The 25,491-nt window shown below is 37.1% G+C and overlaps 1 protein-coding gene and 1 pseudogene across 1 annotated transcript in view; one reads left to right on the top strand and one right to left on the bottom strand.

Moving 5' to 3' along the window:
• CFAP54 (cilia and flagella associated protein 54) overlaps window positions 1-25,491 on the top strand; it is a 303,235-nt gene that overhangs the window by 177,026 nt on the left and 100,718 nt on the right. Inside the window, exons 41-48 of the mRNA XM_004748490.3 lie at window positions 825-1,019; window positions 3,184-3,271; window positions 3,577-3,771; window positions 8,686-8,752; window positions 11,005-11,187; window positions 13,567-13,653; window positions 18,434-18,556; window positions 22,577-22,630. Of these exons, the coding sequence (XP_004748547.1) occupies window positions 825-1,019; window positions 3,184-3,271; window positions 3,577-3,771; window positions 8,686-8,752; window positions 11,005-11,187; window positions 13,567-13,653; window positions 18,434-18,556; window positions 22,577-22,630 (992 nt within the window). The remainder of the gene's footprint in view (window positions 1-824; window positions 1,020-3,183; window positions 3,272-3,576; window positions 3,772-8,685; window positions 8,753-11,004; window positions 11,188-13,566; window positions 13,654-18,433; window positions 18,557-22,576; window positions 22,631-25,491) is intronic.
• Window positions 6,837-6,988, bottom strand: LOC123393300 (annotated as a pseudogene).

The raw sequence follows: 25,491 nt of genomic DNA, 5'->3' as shown, positions 1-25,491 counted from the left end.
TTCACCCTGAATCTCACTTGGTGTTAAAGTATTTTCAGCAGTTTATTCCCAGTCCTTGGGCTGCAGACTTCAAACTCCACATTAGCTCCTCTTCCTCTGCAGTTTTTGACTACTTCCTCTAGAATAGTCTCCCTTTCTTTCTTGTGTGTTCTCTGATCTTATAAAGAGAGCGAATCTTTCCCACTTCCCCCCCTTAGGTCAGAACTAACTGTGTGTTGCTTCTATCCCAGAGGTCTCTGCCCCAGAGGCAGACTAACATCTTACTGTTGGAAGCCCTCAAAAAAAAAAAAAAAGCAAACCCAAACCATGTAACTTTAAGCAATCCCCACGAGAAGCAAAGCATTATCTCAACAGCACTTTCTGGCACAGTGCCCCTCTGTAGTGTTTTTTATGAAATAACAGGTAGAGAGCCCATCCACACATACCTGAGCTCCTCAGAAATGATATTAGATACTCAATTTAAGGAAACAGTGTCCCTCAAACTGCAAAGAAATCTCAGCTCTACACAGAATTTTTCTTTTTTTCCTCCTTGTTTATTTCGGCTACGTTTTTCCCTCCTCGTCATCTTCCTCTCTGTCTCCTTTTTAAATTTCTTTTTGGGGGTGCCTTAGCGGCTCAGTTGGTTAAGCATCCAAGTGATGATTTTTGGCTCAGGTCATGATCTCAGGGTTGGGAAATAGAGCCCCGTGTCGGGCTCCACATCTGTCGTGGAACCTGCTCAAGATTCTTCCTTCCTTTGCCCTCCCCCACCCCTGCTTGCTCTCGTGCACTCTCTCTCTCTCTAAAAAAAAGTAAATAAATTTCTTTTTTCCCCATGAATTTAGGAGACAAAGGAGGAATAAACAATTTGAAATTTACTACTGGAAAGGTGGAATTTTGCCTGGGGACAGAAGAGATGCATATGCCAACACCCCCCAACCTCTCTCAGGAGCACTTCAGAGTTTTCAGTTCAGTGGAGAAAAGTAAACTTCCCTCTTCGCAGCTGGGACTCGTAATTTCCTCTTATTATGAAACTATTGGTAAGAGTCCTTCATTATATATTCATTTTCAGGAGGATCTTGTACAAAATGTTGCATTGCGTTTGGGCCTGAAATGCCACCTTGAAAAGTCAGATGAAAGAGCTTGAAGATAGAATCTTGTAGGCAGTGCGACAGCAGTGTTGGGACAAAAGACATCCAGCCCCTCCCATTCTCCACTCTCCCAGCCTGGGCTGTCAGCATGGCAAGGTTCTAGGCCCCTCTTCTGCTTATCCTCCTTTGAATGAATCTGTGAACCCCTTGTTGGAATGTGGCCACTGTTGTGTTCTTTTGCTCTGCCCTAGCTGATCCCACATTCCTTGTCTTTCTGTTTGATTTGGCTTTTCTCCAAATTCAGCAGTATATACTCAATCCAGATGGTAGACCGTAAATCCCCCTTTTTTATTTTTATTTTTTAATTTTTTTTTTTAAAGATTTTATTTATTTATTTGAGAGAGAGAGTGAGCCTAAGCAGGGGGAATAGCAGGCAGAGGGTGAGGGAGAAGCAGGCTTCCTGCGGAGCAAGGAGCCCAATGTGGGACTCAATCCTAGGATCCTGGGATCATGACCTGAGCCGAAGGCAGCCACTTAGCTGACTGAGCCACCCAGGCGCCCATCCCCTCTTTTACTTTTTTTTTTTTGTAGTAACAGACATTTAATAATCCCCCTTTACTCCCTGAAACAAAATGCATATTTAATATAGTCTCTCTATACACATTATTTATGTATTTATTTATTTATTAAAGATTTTATTTATTTATTTGACAGAGATCACAAGTAGGCAGAGAGGCAGGCAGCAAGAGGAAGGGAAGCAGGCTCCCCGCTGAGCAGAGAACCCGATGAGGGGCTCGATCCCAGGACCCCAGGATCATGACATGAGCCAAAGGCAGACGCTTTAACCCACTGAGCCACCCAGGCACCCCTCTACACACATTATTTAATCAATAAATATAAAATAAAAAATATTTAATGCAATAAATACAATTTAATACACTAAATATAAAATAAAGGCTAAATAATATTATTTTATAACAAAACAATCTACTTGTGGCACTTAAGTGCTCAGGTACTGGAAAGTCTAGTGAAGCAATCAGATGCTCATATCCTGTGTGCTGAATCACCAAGAATGTTATAGCTACAAATACAGACCGAAACAGCTTTATTGTATTCGTGATGCAAGTACTATCAGCGCTTTTAATTTTTGTGACAGTGTTTTTCTAAAATGGCAAATCTAGATACAGTACACAATAAAGCACTACAGCGAATGGTTGCATTTCTTGAAAACATGCAAAAATGCCCCATTTATATGTAAAATGAAAGTAGAGTTTAGACTCAGACAATTATAAACTGGTTTCTCACCTTTTTCTTCACTGTGGAGGAAGCTTCTGTGTGTTACAGGCCATCCAGTATCTCTGGTCTTCACTGACAAAATGCCAGGAGATGCACCATTGTGACACCTAACAAAAGCTTCCTTACTTTTCTAAAATACCCTGTAGGAGTCAGGACTGCCCTCATTATAAACCACTGCCTTGTTGGTTAGTTTTGTTCTGTTTTTTTTCTAGACATCTCTGAATTTATACATTTATCAGAAAACCAAAAAAAAAAAAATCGGATGATATTAAAGATGTGCTTTTTTTGCATTTGGGTAAAGGAAAAATCTGATAAACTGTGATCTTGTCCCATCCCTGCTTAAAAACAAATACTTCGAGGCTTCCCATCTGCTATAGAATAGCATCCACATTTCTCCACTAGGCATTCAGATGCCTCCATAAGCCTACCACTCTCTCCTTCTCCACAGTCCGAAGAAAACTATAAAAAAAAAAAGAAAACACCACAAAACCCCATGTCATGTCCGTATACACCTCACCTGTTCTCCCTAGCATGGCTTTTCTGAATTTCTCTTCAACACCACTTCCCCCAGCCTGACTCTTACTCCGCTCTCTCCACATTTCCTCTCTCTCAGATCCAATCTCTTTTTCCACTATGTTCAGGTAGAGTATCATTTGCTCTTTCTGCATATGTATCAGGAGACCTGGGAAGACAGTATTAGCTTGAAGTTTGCTTATCTACAAAATTAAGAAATAAATGCAGTTTAAATCGTCTTGAGAGAATGAGGAAGATACTTTCTAGGTACTGACATTTGTTCTTCTACTTGATTAAAATACAGATGTTCTCCAAGTCAGCCATCAAAGAAGTCTTAAAGTTCAGGCATTGCATGAACTCGGAAGCCTTCTCGTCTTTGCCGAAAAGAAAAGGTAGATTTTTAGGAGTCCGTGGAACAAGGGCAAATGATTTTTGGTTGTTTGTTCGAAAGCATTTTTAAGTATTATGAAAAAGTTGTCTTTCATAAATTTTAGTTCTTCAAAAATATTCCATTACTACATTTTATTCACCAAATGCTACCTAAGAGAAATAGTTATGAGAAGTAAATAGTATAGATTGATTCTCTAATATTTTAATTAAAATACTTTTTCAGTGCATTTGCTTCCCCTTTTGGAAGATAGATTTAATAACATGGACTATGGAAAACATGCTGCTTGATGCTCTGTTTCTCTTTCAGGGCTGCTTTTAGATGTTGGTGTCAAGCTCTTGATGACATATTCAAAAAAGAAAATGTGCTGTATACGTGGAAAGAGTTTGGTACCTCACTCACCAATTCATCTCCAGGTTCCAAAGATTATAGTGAGGAATTTCTGTCAAGAGTTGGCATTTGGGGATGTTTGCAAGGAGCAGTCATATCAGCAAAGATAGCACAGTGAGTGTGGCAATGGAGTGAGCTTCCTTTGTGGGGGCCCACTGTGCCATGTGGAGCGCCATGCCTCAGATGCATGGGATTCTTGGACAGCTTTGTCCATATCATACAAAACTATCCAGTTTACTTATTTGTGATGTTTGTTATCTGTGGCCATATCCTCTCCCCATACTCCTGGAATGTGGGCCTCACGTAAGCACAGATCTTTGCTTGTTCACTAGTGTATCCTGAGTGTCTGGCATGGAGTTGGCATTTGATTACTACTTGTGGAATGAATGAATGAGTGAGTAAACGGTTGGTATGAGATCAAGAATAATGGTGTAGAGGCAGGCCAACCTGGATCTAATGCAAGGACCTCCTACTAACTCTGGGACCCTTGGCTCACTGCTCATTCTCTCTGAGCCTCGGTGTTCTCATCTGTAAACTGTAAATCTTGGCGGCAAGAATTACATGACATACTATATTAGTTTGCTAGAGTTGCCATAACAAATGACCAGTTTGTAGGGAATTTATTGTCTCACAGTTTTGGAGGCTTAAATTCTTAGATCAGGGCATCCGCAGGTTTGGTTTCTTTTGAGGCCTCTTGGCTTGTAGATGGCTGTCTTCTTGCCGTGTCCTTACATGGTCTTCCCTCCAAATGTGCCTATGTCCTAATGTCTTCTTACAAGGATGTCAGTCATATCAGATTAGGGCCTAGCCTAGTGACCTCATTATAACCTAATAACCTCTTTATAGGCCCTATCCTAGTCACATTCTGACATTATTGGGGGTTAGGACCCCAACATATGAATTTGGAAAAGGGGGGACATAATTTAGGTCATAACGCATGCTGATTAGTTTACTAGTTCTGTAACAAATTACCACAAAATTCGTGGCTTAAAATAACATGGACTTATTCTCTTACAGTTTTGGGGGTCAAAAGTCCTAAAATCAGTGCCTTGGCAGGGTTGTGCTGTCCTCTGAAGGCTTTAAGGAAGAATCTTCTTCCTGGTCTTTTCCAACTTCTGGAGGTCTCCTGCATTCCTCAGCTCATAGCTCCGTGTTCTGTCTTTGGGATCAAAAGCCTGTTTTCTTCCTCTTTCTCTCTCCCTGACCTCTGCTTCTGTGTTCATCTCTCCTTCTCTTACTGACTCCCCTGCCTTTCTTTCATAAGGACCATTGTGATTACATTGAACCTAACCTTAATTTTAATCACATCTGAAGTCTTTTTTTTTTCTTTTTTGCCATGTAAAGCAACATATTCATAGGTTTGGGGTACTAGTATAGGGGTATCTTTGTGTATTATTCAGCCTACTACACTTAACATATGTGAAAGTCTGTCACAGTGTCTTTTTCTTCTTCTTTTAAACTTACTGGATTTTTTAAAATTATTTTTTGAAAATTCTTTAAAATTTAAAATTAATTAGTTAATATATAATGTATTGTTAGTTTCAGAGGTAGAGGTCAGTGATTCATCCATCTTATATAATACCCAGGGCTCATTACATTAATACCCTCCTTAATGTCCATCACCCAGTTACCACATCCCCCCTCCTCCCCTCCAGCAATCCTCAGTTTGTTTCCTATGATTAAGAGTCTCTTATGGTTTGTTTCCCTCTCTGATTTCATCTTGTTTTGTTTTTCCTTCTCTTTCCCTATGATCCTCTGTTCTGTTTCTTAAATTTCACATATGAGTGAGATCATATGATAATTGTCTTTCTCTGATTGATGTGTTTAGCTTAGCATAATACCCTCTAGTTCCATCCACATCATTGCAAATGGCAAGATTTCTTTTTTCTGATGGCTGAGTAGTGTTCTTGTGTGTGTGTGTGTGTGTGTGTGTGTGTGTACTCTTCTTTATCCATTTATCTGTTGATCGACATCTCAGCTCTTTCCATACTTTGGCTATTGTGGATATTGTTACTATAAACATTAGGGTGCAGGTGCCCCTTCAGATCACTACATTTGTATCTTTAGAGTAAATTCCTAGTAGTGCAATAGCTGGGTCTTAGGTAGCTCTGTTTTTACGTTTTTGAGGAACTTCTGTACTGTTTTCCAGAGTAGCATTCCAGCTTGCATTCCCACCAACAGTATAAGAGGGTTCCCCTTTCTCCACATCCTTGGCAACATCTATCATTTCCTGACTTGTTAGTTTTAGCCATTCTGATCAATGTGAGGTGGTACCTCATTGTGGTTTTTATCTGTATTTTCCTGATGCCAAGTGACATGGAGCATTTTTTCATCTATCTGTTGGCTATTTGTATGTCTTCTTTGCAGAATTGTCTGTTTCTATCTTCTGCCCAATTCTTGATAGAATTATTTGTTCTTTGGATGTTGAGTTTGATAAGTTTTTTTTATAGATTTTGGATACTAGCTCTTTATCCGATAAAACATTTGCCAGTATCTTCTCCCATTTTGTCCATTGTCTTTTAGTTTTATCTTTCTTTTGCTGTGCAGAAGCTTTTTATCTTGATGAAGTTCATTTTTGCCTTTGTTTTGTATCTAGCAAGAGGTTGCTGCAGCTGAGGTCACAGAGGTTGCTACCTGTGTTCTCCTCTAGGATTTTGATGGATTCTTGTCACACAGTTAGGTCCCTCATCCATTTTTAGTCTATTTTTGTGTATTGTATAGCAATACAAGCCTTTCTCAAGAAACAAGGAGGTATCAATTTTACAACCTAACTTTACACCAAGGGAGCTGGCAAATGAACAGCAAATAAATCCTAAACCCAGGAGTAGAAGAGTATTAATAAAGATTTGAGCAGAAATCAATGAAATAGAAACCAAAAGAGCAGTAGAACATATCAATGAAACTAGGAATTTGTTCTTTGAAAGAATTAGTAATATTGATAAACCCCTGGCCAGACTTATCATAAAGAAAAGAGAAAGGACCCAAATAAATAAAAACATGAATGAAAGAGGAGAGATTACAACCAATACTGAAGAAATACAAACAATTATAAGAACACATTATGAACAAGTATATGCCAACAAATTGTGCAATCTGGAAGAAATGAATGCATCCCTAGAAACATACAAACTACTGAAACTGAAATAGGAAGAAGTAGAAAACCTAAACGGACCCATAACCAGCAAGAAAATTGAAGCAGTAATCAAAAATTCCCATCAAACTAGAGTCCAGGGCCAGATGACTTCCAGGGGAATTCTACCTAACATTTAATTAGCAATAATTGTGCCTCAGGTAAACCTCATTGGCTACAGTACTGCCACTGCGCCAAGCTTCTGCCAAATATTTAAAGAAGAACTAATACCTATTCTTCTGAAGCTTTTTCAAAAAATAGAAGTGGAAGGAGAACTTCCAACTCATTCTATGAAGCCGGAATTACCTTGATTCCAAACCAGACAAAGAACCCACCTGAAGAATTATAGACCAGTATTCCTAATGAAGATGGATGCCAAAATTCTCACCAGGATACTAGCCAATAGAAGCCAACAATACATTAAAAGGATTACTCACCATGACCAAGGAGGATTTATTCCTGGGCTGCTAGGGTGGTTCAACATCTGCAGATCAATCAACATGATACATCACATTAATAAAAGAAAGAATAAGAACAATATGTTCCTCTCAATTAATGCAGAACAAGCACTTGACAAAATATAGCATCCTTTCTTGATTAAAACTTTTCACAGTGTACGGATAGAGGGAACATACCTCAATAAAAGACATATCATGAAAGCCATGTATGAAAAGTCGATAGCAAATATCATTCTCATTGGGGAAAGCTTAGAGCTTTTCCCCTAAGGTCAGGAACACAACAGTGATGCCCATTCTTGCTAGTTTTGTTCAGCATAGTACTAGAAGTCCTAGCCTCAGCAATCAGGCAACAAAAAGAAATGAAAAGCATTCAAATTGGCAAGGAAGTCAAACTCTCACTCTTCACAGATGAAATGATACTTCATGTGGAAAATCCCAAAGACTCCACTCAAAATTACTAGAACTCATACAGGAATTCAGCAAGGTGGCAGGATATAAAATCAATGCCCAGAAATCGGTTTCATTTCTATACACTAAAAATGAGACAGAAAGAGAAATTAAAGAGTTAGGCCTATTTACAATTGCACCAAAAACCATAAGATACCTAGGAATAAACCAAACAAAAGTGTGTACTCAGAAAACTATAGAATACTCATGAAAGAAATTGAGGAAGACACAAAGAAATGGAAAAAAAAACACTCCTTGCTGATGGATTGGAAGAACAAATATTGTTAAAATGTCTATGCTTCCTAGAGCAGTCTATACATTTACTGCAATCACTGTCAAAATATCATCAACTTTTTACACAGAGCTGGAACAAATAATCCTAAAATTTATATGGAACCAGAAAAGACTCGGAATAGTCAAAGGAATGTTGGAAAAGAAAACCAAAGTTGGGAACAACACAATTCCGGACTTCAAGCTCTATTAGAAAGCTGTTGTCCGCAAGAAAATATGGCACAAAAACAGGCACATAGATCAATGTCACCGTGTCTTATACCTAGTTAGCACTGACAGATATTTTAGAGATTTGAATAATGTGAGAAATTTAAGAAGTATGGAAGGAGTAGAGGTACAGGTTTCTTTCACCTTTCTAGGTATAATTTTAGCTTATCTATAGGGTGTGGTGGGCAAAAACATGCATAGCATCTTGATCTATAGAGAAATTAAAAAAACTTCTCTATATGGAAAGTAATCTAGAAGGACATTAGCCAAAATGTTACCAGTAATCATGTTTAGGTGGTAGGCTTATTGGTGATATTTCATTTTGTTTTTTAAGTTTTTTTCCTGTGTTCTAGATCTTCCATAAATGTATAGCTCTTTTAGAATCACAAAGTCTATTTTAATTTTGGAAAACCTATGAGTATTAGAGATAAGTTGTATAAAAGTATTATTGGAAAATTGTCTATGAATCCATTTCTTTTTGTTATACTTATTTAGATTTATTATGATCTCGGAGGTTGACAAGAGAACCAACTGTTGCATTTTGTCTGCATTACTCTTTCAGGTAACACTTTATATCTTCTGACTAGTCACCATTTGGTCCAAAAAAAAAGAAAGTGCAGTGGCTTATCATAGTCAAAAAACTCACTGGTAGGAAGATAGCATGGACCTTGATGAGATATCACGAATCCATCTTTCCTTCCCTAGCTGAAGGTAGCATTTTCACCTTGAATATTCAGCAGAATTTTTCTCCTTCAGACTCTGGAAGGAATTTTGCAGATCAGGAAACTGAGTCTCATCGTTAGTAAGACTGTGTTGCTAATGAGCTGTGAAGCCAGTCTGTTTGACTCCAAATGGTGGCCTTAGGTTACCTCATCTCTATAAGTAAAGTTTTGCTTAACTGTACAATGTGAAGTATACCATATAATGAAAGCAAGAAAATAAGCTGAAGACTACAAAAGTAGAGTATTGGCAGCTCCTAGAATTTTGGTTTGACTTCATTGAAGAAGAAAAGAGCTTTAATCTGAAATACAAGACACTTTGAGATACAGGGATGTAGCCAGGGGCCTTTGCAATGTACTAAAGGTTCTGTTTACCTTGAAGGGTGGACACCCGTGTTCTGTATATCAGAGGCATCTAATAGCTTATGAAATCTAGATAGAAAAGCTCTCTGGATCCAGGAATATTATGCTTCCTGCCAGAATCAGCCATAAAACTGTTGAAAGCTAAAAAGCTGGCATGAAAGTAGAAGAAAATCTCAGACCCTTCACATTCTTGATAGGAACCCAAACATTTCTCATCATAAAAGAAATTGATTATAAGTTCTTTATAGATTTTGGAAGTGGAGATGCAACGTGGGGGGATGGGGGGTAGGAAAAGAATAAATGAAACAAGATGGGATCTGGAGGGAGACAAACCATAAGAGGCTCTTAATCTCACAAAACAAACTGAGGGTTGCAAGGGGAGGGAGGTAGGGAGAGGGTCGTGGGGTTATGGATATTGGGGAGGGTATGTGCTATGGTGAGTGCTGTGCAGTGTGTAAACCTGGCGAGTCATAGACCTGTACCTCTGGGGCTAATAATACATTATATGTTAATAAAAAAATTAAAAAAAAAGAAAGAAAAGCTCTCTGGAAAGCCTTTTCTGAATGTAAGGCCACACTTTTCAGTTTTTTTATGTTTCATACACCTCTTGCCTGTGCTTTAAAGAGAGGAGGTAGAAGAGGCAAGAGTGCAAAGGGAATGATAATCGGATATTGACTCCCTATATTGCATTCTCGACTGTCTGATACTGCTTGTTCTTGAAGATAATGCTATTGTTTTTTAAAAAAAGCAATTTAAAAAATTAAATTTTTGCTTACTATGGGCATAGTTTTTTAGTATTAATTATACTTAAAAGCTGGTAAGATTTATTTTTTAAATCTTAATTTTTTATGATTTTAAAACAGATTTGTAAAATTAAAAATGTAAACAACTGCATAGTATTTTAGAGCAGGTACAACTGCATAGTATTTTAGAGCAGGTGCCTAGTCATATTCATAATGAGGAATCTGATTAAAATTATTTTCTGATATTTACATTAAAATAACTTCATAATGCATGTCATCAGTTAATGTTAATTATTTAGGATAACATCAGAAACACTCCTAAATATAAAATTTGATTTTGTGTATCAATTTTGTTTCCCAACATTGAATACAGTGTTGGTCATATAAATTACCTAAGAAATATTGGCAAAATTAAACAACTCATCGTTTTACTTAATTCAGTTAAAAATTCAGAATTAACCCTGTTGGATTTAGACTTCTGAAATCATTTGTTATCTCCTATACTTATTGGTATAAGTGGGAAGAGAATAGATTTTTTTTTATTTAAATATATGTGATTTTGAATCTTCTTTCTTCCACCATTAGCCGTGTCACCTTATATAAATTGTGTGAGCCTCAATTATAACATTTGTGAGGTAATAATCCTTCCTCCTAGAGGTAGGTTAAATGAGGATTAAATGAGGCAGTATTTATAAAGAATTTACCAATAGTGTCCAACACAAAATTAACCCCAACAAATGATAATATAATGATTATTTCTTCTGAAGATAGTAAATATCCAACTACCATGGAATTTAAAAGGCCCATCTTGAGTGATGGAAACATTTGGGACTATAATGATGATAATATTAATGATAAGTACCATTTATTCAAGGCACAGTGTGCCAAGCATGTGTTAAGCACTTCATGAAAATGCATATACTTATTGTTTTGTGTCAGTGTTGCAAATGCAATTTATAGCTTCTCATTTCACCTGTTCTCATTTTCAGGGTTTGCTTAGAACCACACTTCCACATCCCAAAGCTGAACGTTGCTACGCTCAGTATGAGATCACTCAGCTTCTCCCAGGCATCGAGCTCTTCTCAGACAGATACAGGGCTGACATTTGCTCTGTAGTCGCAAGTCTGTATTACGTTATACGTGAACTGCACTATGCTAAGCAAAATCTTATAGTAAGTCATTTGTAAAATCAACAAATCTTAATTCACTGCGGTATTTTTGCCTCCTACCTTAAACCTTTCAAATTTTGTTAATGTCCTCTTGGTTGGTCTTGTGTAACTCTTAAATTCCAGACTCAGGATTCTTACTTGTACTGCAAAATAAAATATATTAATTAATATTTCTTCTTTGACATCATTATTTGCACTGCATTTTGGATATAAAGTCAATGTCTGTTTGATTTTGTTCCCTTTTTACTCTATTTATTATTTTTCCTCCTTCTTTAGACAGTTGGGAAGATTGATTAGAATATTTCACTGGTCTCAAACAGAGGAATCTAGTGCACATGTAACTCAGTGTACTAAGTCATGCAGGTCATATCAGTACACAAACTATGAGAGTATTTCTTTGTTGAGATAAATTCCTTTGTGTCTCTTGTCTTCTCCCTGTTCTAAGTGAACAACAGATTCAAACTGTGACATAAAAGGCAAATACTTCTTAATATCTGAGGTCATTCTAAACCTCATGCAGTTCTCTTCCTTTGGGGAAATAATTCACAGTATATGTCATAAATTTGAAGCTGGTTGCATTTAAAAAATAAACCAGTATGCTCTATCTGTTGGTCATTTTGTATTTTTCTCCTTTATTTTTCCTATTTTCTTCCTATATGCTGTTTCTTCTACAATTGTATCGCTCCCCCCACTATGTTTGCTTCTTAATACCTAATCTTTTTTTTTTTAGTTCTTTCCTTTTATTCTATAATTTTCATATCTACTTTCTTTTTCCCCCTCATACATTGTTTGTTTTCTATTCTCTTGTCCTAAATTCACTCTCTCTCCTTATAGTGAAAAGATTTATTGTCCCTTGATATGAGTCGTTAAATTATAAAGCCATGTGTTAAAGTGAAGAGATTGATAAATGCTTTTAACACTTGGCATATTTGGCAAGAAATTGTTTATTAGGAAAAAGATAACAAAATGGTACTCCTTTCATTGTTAAGGGGATTCATTTCTGGATTTAGAATAGTTCTATCCCCTGGGTAACCTTTAGCTGCCTAGTCATATTCATATATAATACATATCACTGCACTGGAAAAGAAATGAAACTTTTTTCTCTGAAGCTTAAGAAATTGAGAACATTTTTCTGAATAATTGAGCAATTGGCAGCAATAAAGTAGTGTGTTTTTATTTCTCACTAAAGAAATGAAACAATCTCAAAGGTAATAGCCAACTCTTATTGTTTTGTGCTGCATTAATTGTAGAAAAAAGATATTGTGTTATGTTTGTAGTGCATAATTGTAGAAAAATGTATTATGTTTGAAATCACTTAAGACCAGTTCTAAACCATTTAAAAAGCTGTTGCTATCAGCAGCTGCCAGTTGACTGACAATTAGAGGTTCCTTAGCTGAACTTGCAAGATGTAAACAGTTTCTATTTTGTATTACACCACCCTCTGGAAGAAGTCCAGTGGGTAAGGAGACTGCTGTCACGTACAGATCTTGCTAGGAGACCCACTGCTGTGGGATCATGGGAAATAGTTTGCTAAATAATGGGAAATCCCAATATTCCTCCTTGCTCTATCTCCCTTTAGCAGGCAAGGGCCGAGTTGTAGGAAAAAAGCTTGGGTTTTCAGTTGAGATCAGTAGCTGTTCAGAAGTCTAGGCAAACACCTGTTCCCTCAACACCTAACTCAGGTCAGACAGTGGTTGGATCAACTGAAATATGGATAGTTTGTAAGCTTTCACCCATATCCATGAGATTTCGAGAGGAGTTGAACTTTGGGGTTAATTCTAAGAAAATAAAAATATTATGTGAAGAGTAAACTTGGGTAATCAATAGAATACATGCTCTGTGAAAGCAAGATTGTTAGATTTTGTTGTCATTCAGCATAATGGGCATGTTATAAATATTCTTGCTGATAGAGCTATTCCAGTTGAAGACGAATAGCAGCTGCCATTGAGATGAGTGAGCAGGTGACACGGGTGGCAGTTCCTTTGCTTTAAATTTTGCAGTTATTTGGTAGCTCATTTGCTAGAATGTTTCTATAAGCCTCAATGATTCATACATATATGTTAAGTTAATTTTTTTCAAAGAAGATTATTGATTGGATTTCCACTTTTCCATGCTTAAAGAGATTTGAAACCTAGGTTTTGGACACCAGGTGGCATCTACAAGTTGCCCTGGTGCTATTTTCAAATTCTTACAGAATTATGGAGCATATTCTAGGAAGATCATTTCACTTAGCCAAATAGTATAGTCTCTTACCATGGCAAATTTAACTGCTGTTTTATATAACACCCCCCACATTAATATTTGGCTACATTTTATTATTAGGTTATTAACTTGATAAAACATGTTTTAAGTTAAAATTTTTTTTTTTTAAACCATTGGTAGGTTCTGCCTCTACTTGCACTGTACCAATATTTTGTTTCTGGAATTTGCCAAGACCTGATCAGAAATCTAGAAGCTAGGATCCTCAAGGTATGTGACAAACTTTTAAGATGTTTGATATTCCTGGACTGTAAAGATACGGTCATAAATTAATTTGGTTCCAATACTCGTAATAATAAGCTTATAATAATATGGTATGCTGATATTTTTAAAAATGCCCATTATTATAATAACATATGAGAGCAAGCTGGCTCATTTTATGCTTGGGCTATGCATGGGAACAGCTACATGTGGGAACAAGGCTCGTCCAACATCATTCAGCCTGGAAATCACCACTTCTGGAGTATTGATTTCCTGGTAGAAACTAATGAGTCTGTTTTCTGAAGTTTCTTTGAACGTTTTGCGAAGGATCTTTATGTATATCATAATATGTGAGAAGTTTTCATTGTACAGACAGTTGAAGTGACAAAACACACAGATTCTGGATTACAACTAATTCTGTAACCTAGAAGTCAGGATAGGCTCTCTGCCTTCAAGATCCTTGTGCGGTTGACTTGAGCCCCATGCGGACTGGGAACCTTGAGTGCCTCATTTTCTCTGCCCTTTTCCTAGTTAGCCAAGGTCACAGTCTTTCACTCTGTTGAATTCATTTTGTACATGGATCATCTCAACATTGAGCAGATTTTCTCCCTGTTCTGCACCTTCTCATCTTGAATATGGAATTCAGTCCTAATCCACATTCTATACACACACACACACACATACACACACACACACACACAAACTCTCATGCTCACTCATGTACACATAAACATACACAACACATTCGCCCAAGGCTTTTATTTTTATACTGGATTTAGTGAAAATTTGGAACACAGGAAAATATAAGTTGAGGCAATGCAAACAATTTAAAATAGAATATCTGGCATCTCTGGGCTTAAAATATTTCTCAGCCAATATCTCATGCTTTTGCCTCCCATCCCATGGCTTAATCAGCTGTGTGCTGGTAAGTGTTTCACACATCACTCTAAAAAAAAACCCTGATTTGTAGCACTTTCAGTTTCCATGGTGCAAATATTCCCACTATAGCTGACTTCAGCCTACCAACCAGGCATTACTGAATGTGGAATCGGGACAAGATATGTGCAGCCTCCTCTTGCAAATTGGGAGGAAGAGGCTCCATTGCATCACTGGTTTAACCCTCCTTATCCTTTTTTGGAAATACCTTATACACTTCTTCCACAAATCTTTTTTATTTTCTTATGAGGGGAAATTAGACTTCCCTTTGAATTCCTCTCTACCTGGACCCTGCCCTTGGGCCTATGATTTCAGGACCAAAGAGTTCATAACATTATATTTCTAAATAAATACAGTACCTTCCCTAAGAGGAATTCTGACGCTAACTATTAAGAGGATATATTTTAACTCAGGATAAATAATTATCAGCTGTGAAAATGTCTGGATCACTCTCTCTGACTTACTGAACTCTTAAGAGTTTTCCTGCTTTTGATTTCCAATAACACCTTTTGAAAAGCTGCATATAACTTTTTTCTCTCTATTTTAAAAACAGTGCTCTGTTCAAGATTGCAGAATTCCTGAGGTTAGGGCCTGATTTTTTTTTTCATCTTTTATTTCCCTATTGTATACTGAGTAATAAATTCATATACAATACTCAGTCATTAATTATTGAATTGAATTTTAAACCTATAGACATTTATCAGTGCCTACTGTCTACACTTTCCTTAGTCTTTAGTGGGAACTAACCTAAAAGATAACTTCGTAGACATTTATTGCTTTACCTCTAAAACAACATTTGTTGAGCATCTCCTATGTAAAAGCACCATGTTTGTAACTCTAATCAAAGAAAGGTAACCCATGGTCATTGCTTATAAGGAAATGAAAATAAGGGGAGAGAGGCAGGACATATACACAAGATAATAACATATGCATCTGCCCCTTGATCATTTCCAAATGAGTATGATGAGCACTATCTCCTGGAGTCTGAAAGAGGGCAAGTGGCTTTGGACCTCTTGGTTTTACTAAGTAGGTAAGATTTGGTGAAGAAAGAACTAACTGAGCAGGAGAGAGGAAGAAGGGAACATTCTTGGCAGGTAATAGTGTGAAGCATATAGAGATGAGACAGTATGGACTTGTTGGGGTGGGAGGCAGGGGTGGTTCTGCGAAGCCAGAGAAGGAGGAGGTTTTGAGGAGGGAGGATGTAATAAGAGAATACCAGAGATCCGTGTTGTGGTCCACGATGTCCATGAGCAGTGGGGGCCAGTCCTGAATTCCAAACTAAGGCATAATGAGGAGGCTGAGCAGTGAGAGAAATGAAGAGATTATGGAATCAGAATTGGGTGGCCCTATTATTCTGGTCTGTCATTTAGAGGCAGGAGAAGCATGGAAGTGTTGCAGTGGCCATTAGTAACATGTCAGAAGGGGATCCAGAGAGGCACTGAAAGATATAATCTGAAACAAAGTTTTTGTTTAAATGACTGTGTTTTATTGGATTGTTAACATTTGGCAACTTTCTGTGCTAAAGTAGCTTAGAAGCCAACGAAGAACTGTGGACTCCAGTCGGCAGCCTTGGGTTGAGAGTTGGGATGAATTGCAAAATCTTGGTCAGAAAAAGGACATGATTGGATGTATCTTGGCAACAATGTCAGGAGCAGAATGAGTCAGCAGTGGAATCTTATTGGCAATAGCAGAACAGAAACACCTGACCAGGGTTTTGACAGAAGCAATGAAAAAGGGCAACTGATGCATCACCCAGAGGAAGAAATGACAGCCTGTTTGAGCAGAGTTTACCTGACCTTTCTGAAGTAAACTGGGGTCAGGGGGTGGGAAGAGAGAAAAGTCAGAGCCGGGGAGCAGCAAACAATGCTTTCTGACAAGTCAAACAGCAATAGATCATGCTGTTAAGTTTCTGTTGGGTGCTAGTGTCTTTCAGGGAAAGCTTTAAGACCTCTTTATGACCAGCCAGTCCAGCTTCACTTTAGAACTGCCAACGTCTTGAAAGATTTATTAGTCTCAACATATCCAGCATTCCTGGGAAGGGTACTGATGGTTTTGTATTTGTGCAAGTGAAAGGTTGATTTAAGGGTAGTTCTTTTTTCCATCTGGCTTGTTTATGTTCATGCTGTTGGTCATTTCTGAAAATACATGTTCATTGTTATCACCACTGCTTTTTCAAATGGCCAGATTAGTATGATAAACTGACACAGAGGTAGCCTTAGAGGTTACAGGTAGTTCGTGCACAGGCGTCTCACCACCAAGATCAGTGGAGATAAACCTCATTATCTCCTACATGGGATAATGAGAAAATGTTCATCTAGAAGTCTAAAAGAGCTCCTATGACTGACTCCTAATGCCTGCTTGGATATTATATGGCCCTAGGGAGGTTAGAACCCAAGATGTTTTAGGCAAGAACCAAAGTGTGCAACTGAGTAGATAGTTTTCCCTTCTGCGGTGAAAATATTCTCTTAACCTTTTATGCTTCCTATTTCCCCCTAATTTACTAAGCCTCTTTTTATTTCTTTAAAATTTAGATACTCATAAGATTCCTCTGGTAGTACTTAAAGGAAAAGAGATACTAAGTGTATGGGTATGTGTGTATGTGTGAAGATCATATATATATATGATCTTTGTGTGTATGTGTGAAGATCATATATATATATGATCTTTGTCCATTTTGTATTTTATTTCCTGTTTGTACAATTTGCCTTTCTCTATTCTCAACAGTCACTGGAGTTTTCAAAACGTAAGTCAGGTTAGGGACCTGCCCTGTTCAAAACTCTCCAATAACTTCTTATCACACAGAGACTAAAATTCCAAGTTCCCAGTTTGGTCTACAGGCCACCATTCATAACTTCCTCCTAACCCTCTTCCCCCAATCTCCCTATACTCCTGCCACACAGGCTATTTCTTGAGCACCTAAAGACCCCCCAGCTGCTTCTGCTGCTGCATGACATTTATTTGAGATGGTTCAGCAGATTTTCACGTGTCTCTCTTTCATGTCATTTCCCAATTTTCTCTGGAATATCTTCTTCAGAGAAGTCCTTCTTGACTGGAGCACTGAAAGTAGCATTTTTGTCCGTACCCTTTATCCCTTATAATACTGTGTATATCTTTGTGTATCACTTAAATTAGCTCAATACACATTGCGAAGGGATGTAACATCCAAGAGGGCTTGGTGCATAGGAAGTGCCCAATAAACACATCGAATGAATGAATGACTTTTGTTCAGGAACTTTTCTTCCCATAATTTCCTGATTGAAAGTCCTGCTGGATAATATTCAAAATAACCCATGTACAATTTATAGTTGCCAACTGATTAACTTTAAGGATATGTCTTTAAAACTGACAGAGCACATTAATTATGGATGACAAATGAATATTTGTCTCTGTGTTGATACATCCCAGAGTTCATCTCCTGGTTTGTTTGACTTTCCTCAGAGTATTAGAGAACATCAGGAGTATTTTTGTTTTGTTTTTCTTTTTAACCATAGTTCACCATGGGAACAAAAAAATAAATTCAATCATTTTTTTTTTAACTCTTCAATGCCTGTCATGTTTTTGTGTTTGCTCTGATGAAGTAAGCCACGACTGACAAATGTCCGTTGTTACGAACAGTTGCCTGCTGTTGTTTATTAGCTTTTTGGTCTGTTGCACATGTAAACTGGCTTACACACAAACACATACATCTCAATCTACTGTGTTTACTAAGCATTAATTTATAAGGCATTACCAATTATGTTAAGCAGAAATTTTGGATCTCAGAAAGCTGATGATTTTTCTCTAAAATTATTATTTTGTAAGTAAAATGGATTTTGTAATTTAAAAATCTCATTTTTCCCCCTTTCCTTTAAAGATTCAGGTTCTTACAGATTTAGGATTTTTTTCTGAAGCCTTTTATGAGATATCCCAGATTTTTTATGGAAAAAACATGCCTTCCTTGGTACCCTCTGGCTGTAAGCATCCTGGAAAAGTAAAGGTAAATCTTCTGCTCTGATTCAAAGCCATTTCTTTACTTTTTGAAGGCAACATTCCTCAGATTTAGGGAATGCTTCCACAAGAGTGTATTTATAAGTCTCTGGTGCTGTAGACTTCTTTGTTAAGCCTGGTTGTTAGCTAACAGTAGGCTCTTACAAGGTTTCATTCGTTTGCAAGGGAAGGATGTCATGTGGGGCAGTACAGCACTGGAGTCCGTTTTTATAATGGAATTCTGTCTCTGTGTTACAGATGGTCTCAGTGGACCTATCAGCCACTACCTCTTAGATTTGGGCATCTGATCTGATAATTTCTGGTTAATGTTGTTTGTCAAAAACGGTCTCTTCTCATGTTTTATTTGGATATTTTGATTTATATAATTTTATACTAGAGTGTTAAACATGCATTGTTCAAATTATATTTATAAATGAGATCATTGAAACATCCTTGAAAATGAATACTGGCATTTATATTTAAATCAGAGGGAGCTTTTATTTTCTTGTTTTGGGTTTCATGAGAATCACTGTGTGATCTTGCAGACGTTTGGACCCTTGTGATCCAGCAGTAAAGGAAATAGGAGGTAACAAGTCAGTTTCCTGGGGAAGCTGTTATGTGTGAGGAGTGACACTGACAGACACAGTACTTACTGGGGGGATTCAAATTTGGAAGGCCTAGAAGAAGTTGGGAAATAGGCTATTAGTCTTGAAAATAACTTGTATAAGCTGACATTAAATATACATACATTGCACTCATTACTTCAGTGTATTCCCCTGAAATGTCATTCCTTAATGCTCAGTATGACTGCTACAGCATTATAATTTGTTGTACCAGGATAAGTGTGAGGTTATCGAGAGATAAGCCTAAGTAGGCAATAGCAACTGTGTGTGTATGTGTATGTATATACATCCCCATCTCTATCTCTTTCTGTATCTATCTAGAGAGAAAAGAGTCAGTTGGTTTTTTGCTCATTTTTTTTGGCATGAACTAACTCATCTTTTCACCTGGGTTAAATTAACAGTATTTTCGTGCTTGCTTCTCAGCCAACAGCCTTTCCCTGTTGTAAATAATTTGCATTTTGTTATTAAAACTATATTTAACTCATTTAAATATTTTATCGAGTGCTTACTAAATACAGGCACTATTTTAACCATGGGGTTCAACCAGTAAAAAGATAAATGGAGTTATTGCCTTCCTGGGAGCATGTTACTTGCGGACAGCCCAGTGAAGAAGACAAACGATAAACCTATTAAGCTCATAAATAGGTCAGGTGATGATGTATCATGAGGGACAGTCAGGCTGAGCTGAGGGGATAGAGAATGACCAGGGCAGTGAGTTTTATTCAAAGTGGTTTGGGAAGTCTCTCTAGTAAGGGAGTTTTGAGGGTGAAAGATTTGAGGGAAAAACCTTCCAACTAGGAAGAAGTGCAAGGATAAAGGTCTTGAGGGGAGATGCCTGCAAAATGTGGTTGAGAAAAACCAAGGAGGCCAAGTGATACCAGTAAAATAGAGAGGAGGAGCAGACAGCAGGACGCAAGAGTTATGGTCCTGTAGGACCTCAGGGCTTGGTGAGGAACCAGTGTTTATTCTAAATAAAATGGAAAACCTCATAGGGTTTTGGGCAGAGGAATGACAGGATAGAGATTACTAGTCAAAGGACCACTTTGCTTGATGTTTGGAGAATAGACCGTGGATGAACATGGGTTTAATAGGAAAACCAGGTAGAAGGTCTTGGCAAATAATCTGAGTGAGACGTGGCAATCATTGGGGTAATAGTGGTGGAAGGAGCGAAAAGTGATCTCCCTGGAGGAGTTGGATCCTAGTAAATTTGGGAGCATTGGGTTAGAGGTTTAAAATCAAGGGACTGGATGAAATCAGCTGGAGCAGAAAGAGAAAAACAGAAGTCAGAGGACTAAATCTTAGGGTCATCCATATTTAGAGCCCAGGAAAATGAGAAGGAAAGAGAAGCCTGTGGGGTAAAATGAGAAACAAGAGAGAGTTTTTTGTGGTTTTTTTGGTGTTTGTTTTTGTTATTTTTGTATTTATTATTTTGTTATTTTTGTTATTGTTTTGTAATTTTTACAGGTAAATTCCAAACTTCACTTTATTAACCAGTCTTCATAAGAGAAAAGTATAGGTCTTTCAATGGATTGAGACTTTAAATTTTGTGTTCTCAAAGTTAATTTGAAACTTTCTAGCTTCACTTGGGAATTTAAAAAATATAATTAAAAGAGGAAACACATTCAGGGTTTATAATTAAAGTAAGTGCCAAAGTTATTAGGCTGGGGGCTAGTTGTTTAAAGAAAGGATTAATTAATTAGATTTTAGTTGAAAAAGAAGTAACTGAAAAAGTCTTATAGATTACTACTGGACTTTTCACAGTAGTGAAATTTTTAAGAAACTCTATCTCTTAACATGATACTCATAATGGGATTCTGCTCTTATCACCAAATCTAAAGTCCAATCATCAATTCTCTTCCAATTATATCACCAAAGGTCTTCCCCCAGATTCAGTTATTTACTTTTCAATGGATTAGAGAAGATGCAAAATATCTTCAAAAGATGGGGAAAAATGTAACACTTGCCAACACTTTATTCTAGTAAGAGCTGTATGTGATATCTTGGTTTAGAGGTCCCTCAAAACCCTCAGGTCCTAAGATAAGGAACTGCGAAACAAGCGGTATATTTGGGAGGTGATTCCAAGGAGAATGGTGAGTGCGTGGGTAAGTCAGATAGGAAGGGAGGAGAACCGTTGCAGAGCACTAATGAGGTCCCTGCATGGACAGTGGGGCCCTCAGAGAGACCGGGGGAACAATCTTGTGCTTATTGGAATGCCTTATTCCCTGCACTTCCAGCCTCTTCTGAACACTTTTGTGGCCACAGAAAACCCTCAAGCAAAGACATATAGGTACTTTAAGTAGGGTACTGTCCATATGTGAATATCCTATTCACAGAAGCTGCTGGTGATTTCCAGGTGACCAAGGGGTAATGGGTGGGGCATCAGTATTGACATCTTCAAAAAAAGACCTTCCATACCAAAAGGAATGCACCCTGTTCGATGATCCATCTTTTGTGGTGAAAAAATGGAATGTTTCCTAATGTGACATTGTATTTAGAGCCAAACATACAACAGGTCATTCTCAAAAAACAAAAAGAACCACAAAAAGAGTTACTCTGAAAAGTAATTTGATTTTATCTCAAACTGGCAAAGATTCTTCTAAGTGATAATACTCTTATGACTCAGCAATTGTGCTTCCAGGAATCAATCCAAAGAGGATCATTAGAAATACAGGCAAAATAGCTACCCGTGTTACTTAAACTAGGGCTGAATGGCAGAATAGAAATCAGAATTAGTCTGCCTTGATGTCTAACAAAAGGAAAGGAGTTAAGTTATTCTGCTTCATTCATAGGATAGAATATTACCTAGCTATAAAACTGAGGTTTACAAATGACTTAATAGCATGGAAAATGAGTATGATATAATGTTTAATGAAAAGGAATACAAACACATATATATATAAATTTAGAATATGTCAAAAAGAAATTGGTAGTAAAGACATCAAAATATTAACACTGACAACCTAAAAGATGTTGACTTATGTATAATTTTTACTTTCTTCTTTATTCTACACTTGGTTTTCTGACTAGAGTATTACATTTTTTTACGTATACTTTCATGTATTACTTTTACTTTTTCTTTTTTTTTTTTTTTTAAAGATTTTATTTATTTATTTGACAGAGAGAGATCACAAGCAGGCAGAGAGGCAGGCAGAGAAAGAGGAGGAAGCAGGCTCCTTGCTGAGCAGAGAGCCCGATGCGGGCCTCGATCCCAGGACCCTGAGATCATGACCTGAGCCGAAGGCAGCGGCTTAACCCACTGAGCCACCCAGGCGCCCTACTTTTACTTTTTCAATAAGAAGTATTGCTTTTACAATAAAAATTATATTTAAAATACTTTTAGAACACAGTAACAGTTTCATATAAAAATGATGTTTTTGTTCCTAATGTTAACTATTATATATTGACAGATATTTCAATCATTTGACTCAGGAAAACCTCTTACTAGTAGAGAAAATATGCAGGTAAGGATAACAATATTTTACAAATGTTGGATATTTAAGAAGTATAATTTTGAGTCATTTCAATCTATTTGGTAGATGTAACCCTTGTTTTTTAAAAAATCTCCTATGTAATATGCTCTTCTATTTCTAATAATGAATGGGGTTTTATCTCCAAATGCTGAGGTCTAAGGTAGAATTGCATCACGCACATCTTGTTTTCCATTTGGGCAAATATCAGTTATTGGTTGTAAATTTTTCAACTATGTATGTGTATTCATTTTGTTTATCTAGCCATGTCAAGTATCTAATTTTAATATTTATCTTGGTTACCTAAATGAGAATGGCTGACTTCGATTGTAAGAAAAGGATTTTGTGAGTCTTGCTATTACCTCACTTGTTCAATACTATTTTCCCTCACATCCTTTCTCCAGTCTGAGACTGCCTCTCAGTCTCTCCAGTGGTTTTCTTTTTTTCCTTTAGCGAAAATTTAAAAAATTGCAAAAATAAAAAAATTTATTGAGAAATAATTGACATATAACATTGTGTAAACTTAAGGTGTTTGAATAGTTTGATACATTTTCCTACTGCAATATGCTTACCACTGTAGTGCTAGCTAATGGAAGATTTTCATATGACATTTTCACAAGAAACTCCTCTCACATTCCAGTGTCCTTTACAAAGAGAGGACTAGACTGCCCATCTCAGTATGTTTGCTCCTGTCAGTAATTGAATGACTGGGATTTAAGTTTTTGATAACCTAGTAGCATTTAAATATCTTTCTTGTTTGTTTCAAGTTTTGACATAAATTCTAGTTAGTTATCTAGAATTGTAGTAGAATATTAGTTTCAGGAGTAGGATTTAGTGATTCATCACTTACATGTAAAACCCAGGGTGCGTGACGAGTGCCCTCCTTAACTCCTGTCATCCCATCCCTCACCCCACCTCCTCTCCAGCAACCCTCAGGGTATTCTCTATAGTTAAGATAAGATAAGTTAAGTTAATGGTTCACCCCTCACACTTCCCTCCCCCTGTTCATCCGTTTTGTTTCTTAATTCCCACCTATGAATGAAATCATATGATATTTGTCTTTCTCTGCTTATTTCACTGAGTATAATACTCTCTAGCTCCACCCACATCATGTAGCATTTAAATATCTTGAAATCATTTTTTAAAACCTTAGGAGTTTCGTCAGTCAATCCACTAGAAAGTGTGAGAACGGAGGAGTGCTAGTGCAGCCATTGTTAAGGGGTTACAAACAGGTAAGGCATTCACACAACCAGGTGTTAGTCAGTGTAGAGAGACAGGTGCACGTCGTTTTAATTTTTTTAAATGCTAGGAAACAGCATTCTGTTTCATTAAGCTATTTGTATTAAATAATTTTGAGAAACATTTCTCAATATTGTTTTAGTTTTGTCTTCCATAATTTTGATAGGCACTATAGCCACATTTTATTAAATGTAATCTTACTACTTTTCCATTATTGTTCATGTTATTCCACAAACTCCGCTTTTAATTATGCTTCAGATGATTCATTGTTTGGCCTTAAAATTTGTTTTGATTTATAAGCAAGTTTGCCTGAAATGAAGGAATCAGTATTAGGAAGATACACATACATATTCACATTTTGTTTCAGTGTTCCAAGACCTTCGGCTGTTTAAGAATATTTATTTCTTTGCAGTTATAAATTCCAGGGCATCCTAAAAAAACTTCTTTAAGGAGGGTTTTTGGGCATAAAAAGAATGTCTGCATGATCATTTCTTTTTAAACAAAAGAGACTGACAGTATAACGGAAAGCTGATTTCTATTAGCTAATTAATTAAAACAGAGCTGTTGGTCTGCTTGAGACTTTTCAGATTACACTTTATATTTTCTGTAAAGGGGGAGAGAAATGAGTGTTAAATAGCACTACTAATTAATCTTCTTTTGATCCTCAAGTGTTTGTGTGTAATTGTCAAGGCTCATTAAGATACTGTTTGCTAGGGAGAAAAAAGAGAAGAGAAAAACCTTTTCCCCTCCTATTACACCCCTAGTTTCTCCCCCTCCCACGATACAGAATGTCTGCCATTTCCCTAGTATGCGTTTGTTGCCTGCTCAGACTTAGTGTTGTTCTATGTCTGGTTCTTCTGCATGTAGTGATTTTCACCCTTTAGAAGAGAGTAGAAAATGAACAATAGCACTAGACCTTTCCACGGCCAATATTGCCTCAAACTCTCCCAAACAATGTGATTTTTCTTCATGTAAGGCAAATAGTTTCTTTCTCTTCTAGAAAAGACAGCCCCAACACATGAAATTATTAATTAACAAATACTGTTAATTCAACACATATTTAGTAAGAGCATATTGTGTGCTCTCATTCTGGTGCTGTCAAAGAAAGATTTCAGTCAGTCAGCAGCAGACAAATTCCAAGCCCTCAGGAAGCTTAAATTTTAGTGGAAAAAATAATAATAAGCCTGATATATAAGTAAACATTATAATTAAGTAAATTATATAGTAAGTTAGAATGTGAACCATGCTAAGGGAGAGAATAAACCCAGAAGCACATAAGGGGATTGGAAGCAACTTACTGGAGCTAGGTTGGGGCTTGTAATTTTCAATGAGGTAATCAAGTTAGTCTTCACCGACATGGCATTTGTGAATAGGTAAAGGTACAAGTTTAGGAAATCTAGAAGTTTAGGAACCATCTAGGAAGAGAGTGCAGTGAGTACAAAGGCCTTAGGGGCCGGATTGCCTAGCTTGGTGAGGGGCATCTTAGTGTGGCTAAGAGTTGTGGGGATGATACAAAAGCAGTAGGAGACAGGGTCGGAACGGTGAAGGGGGGCCAGTTGGAGAAGAGCCTTGTAGGGTCTTTGTAACTTAGATTCTTCTGAACAGTATGGGAAGCC

This window comes from Mustela putorius, unplaced genomic scaffold (assembly GCF_011764305.1).
Source record: "Mustela putorius furo isolate JIRA1106 unplaced genomic scaffold, ASM1176430v1.1 tig00000788_pilon_pilon_pilon, whole genome shotgun sequence".
In the NCBI taxonomy this organism is placed as follows: Eukaryota; Metazoa; Chordata; class Mammalia; order Carnivora; family Mustelidae; genus Mustela; species Mustela putorius.
Note: the sequence above shows the minus strand (reverse complement) of the source record. Positions and strands in the feature narration are given on the sequence as shown.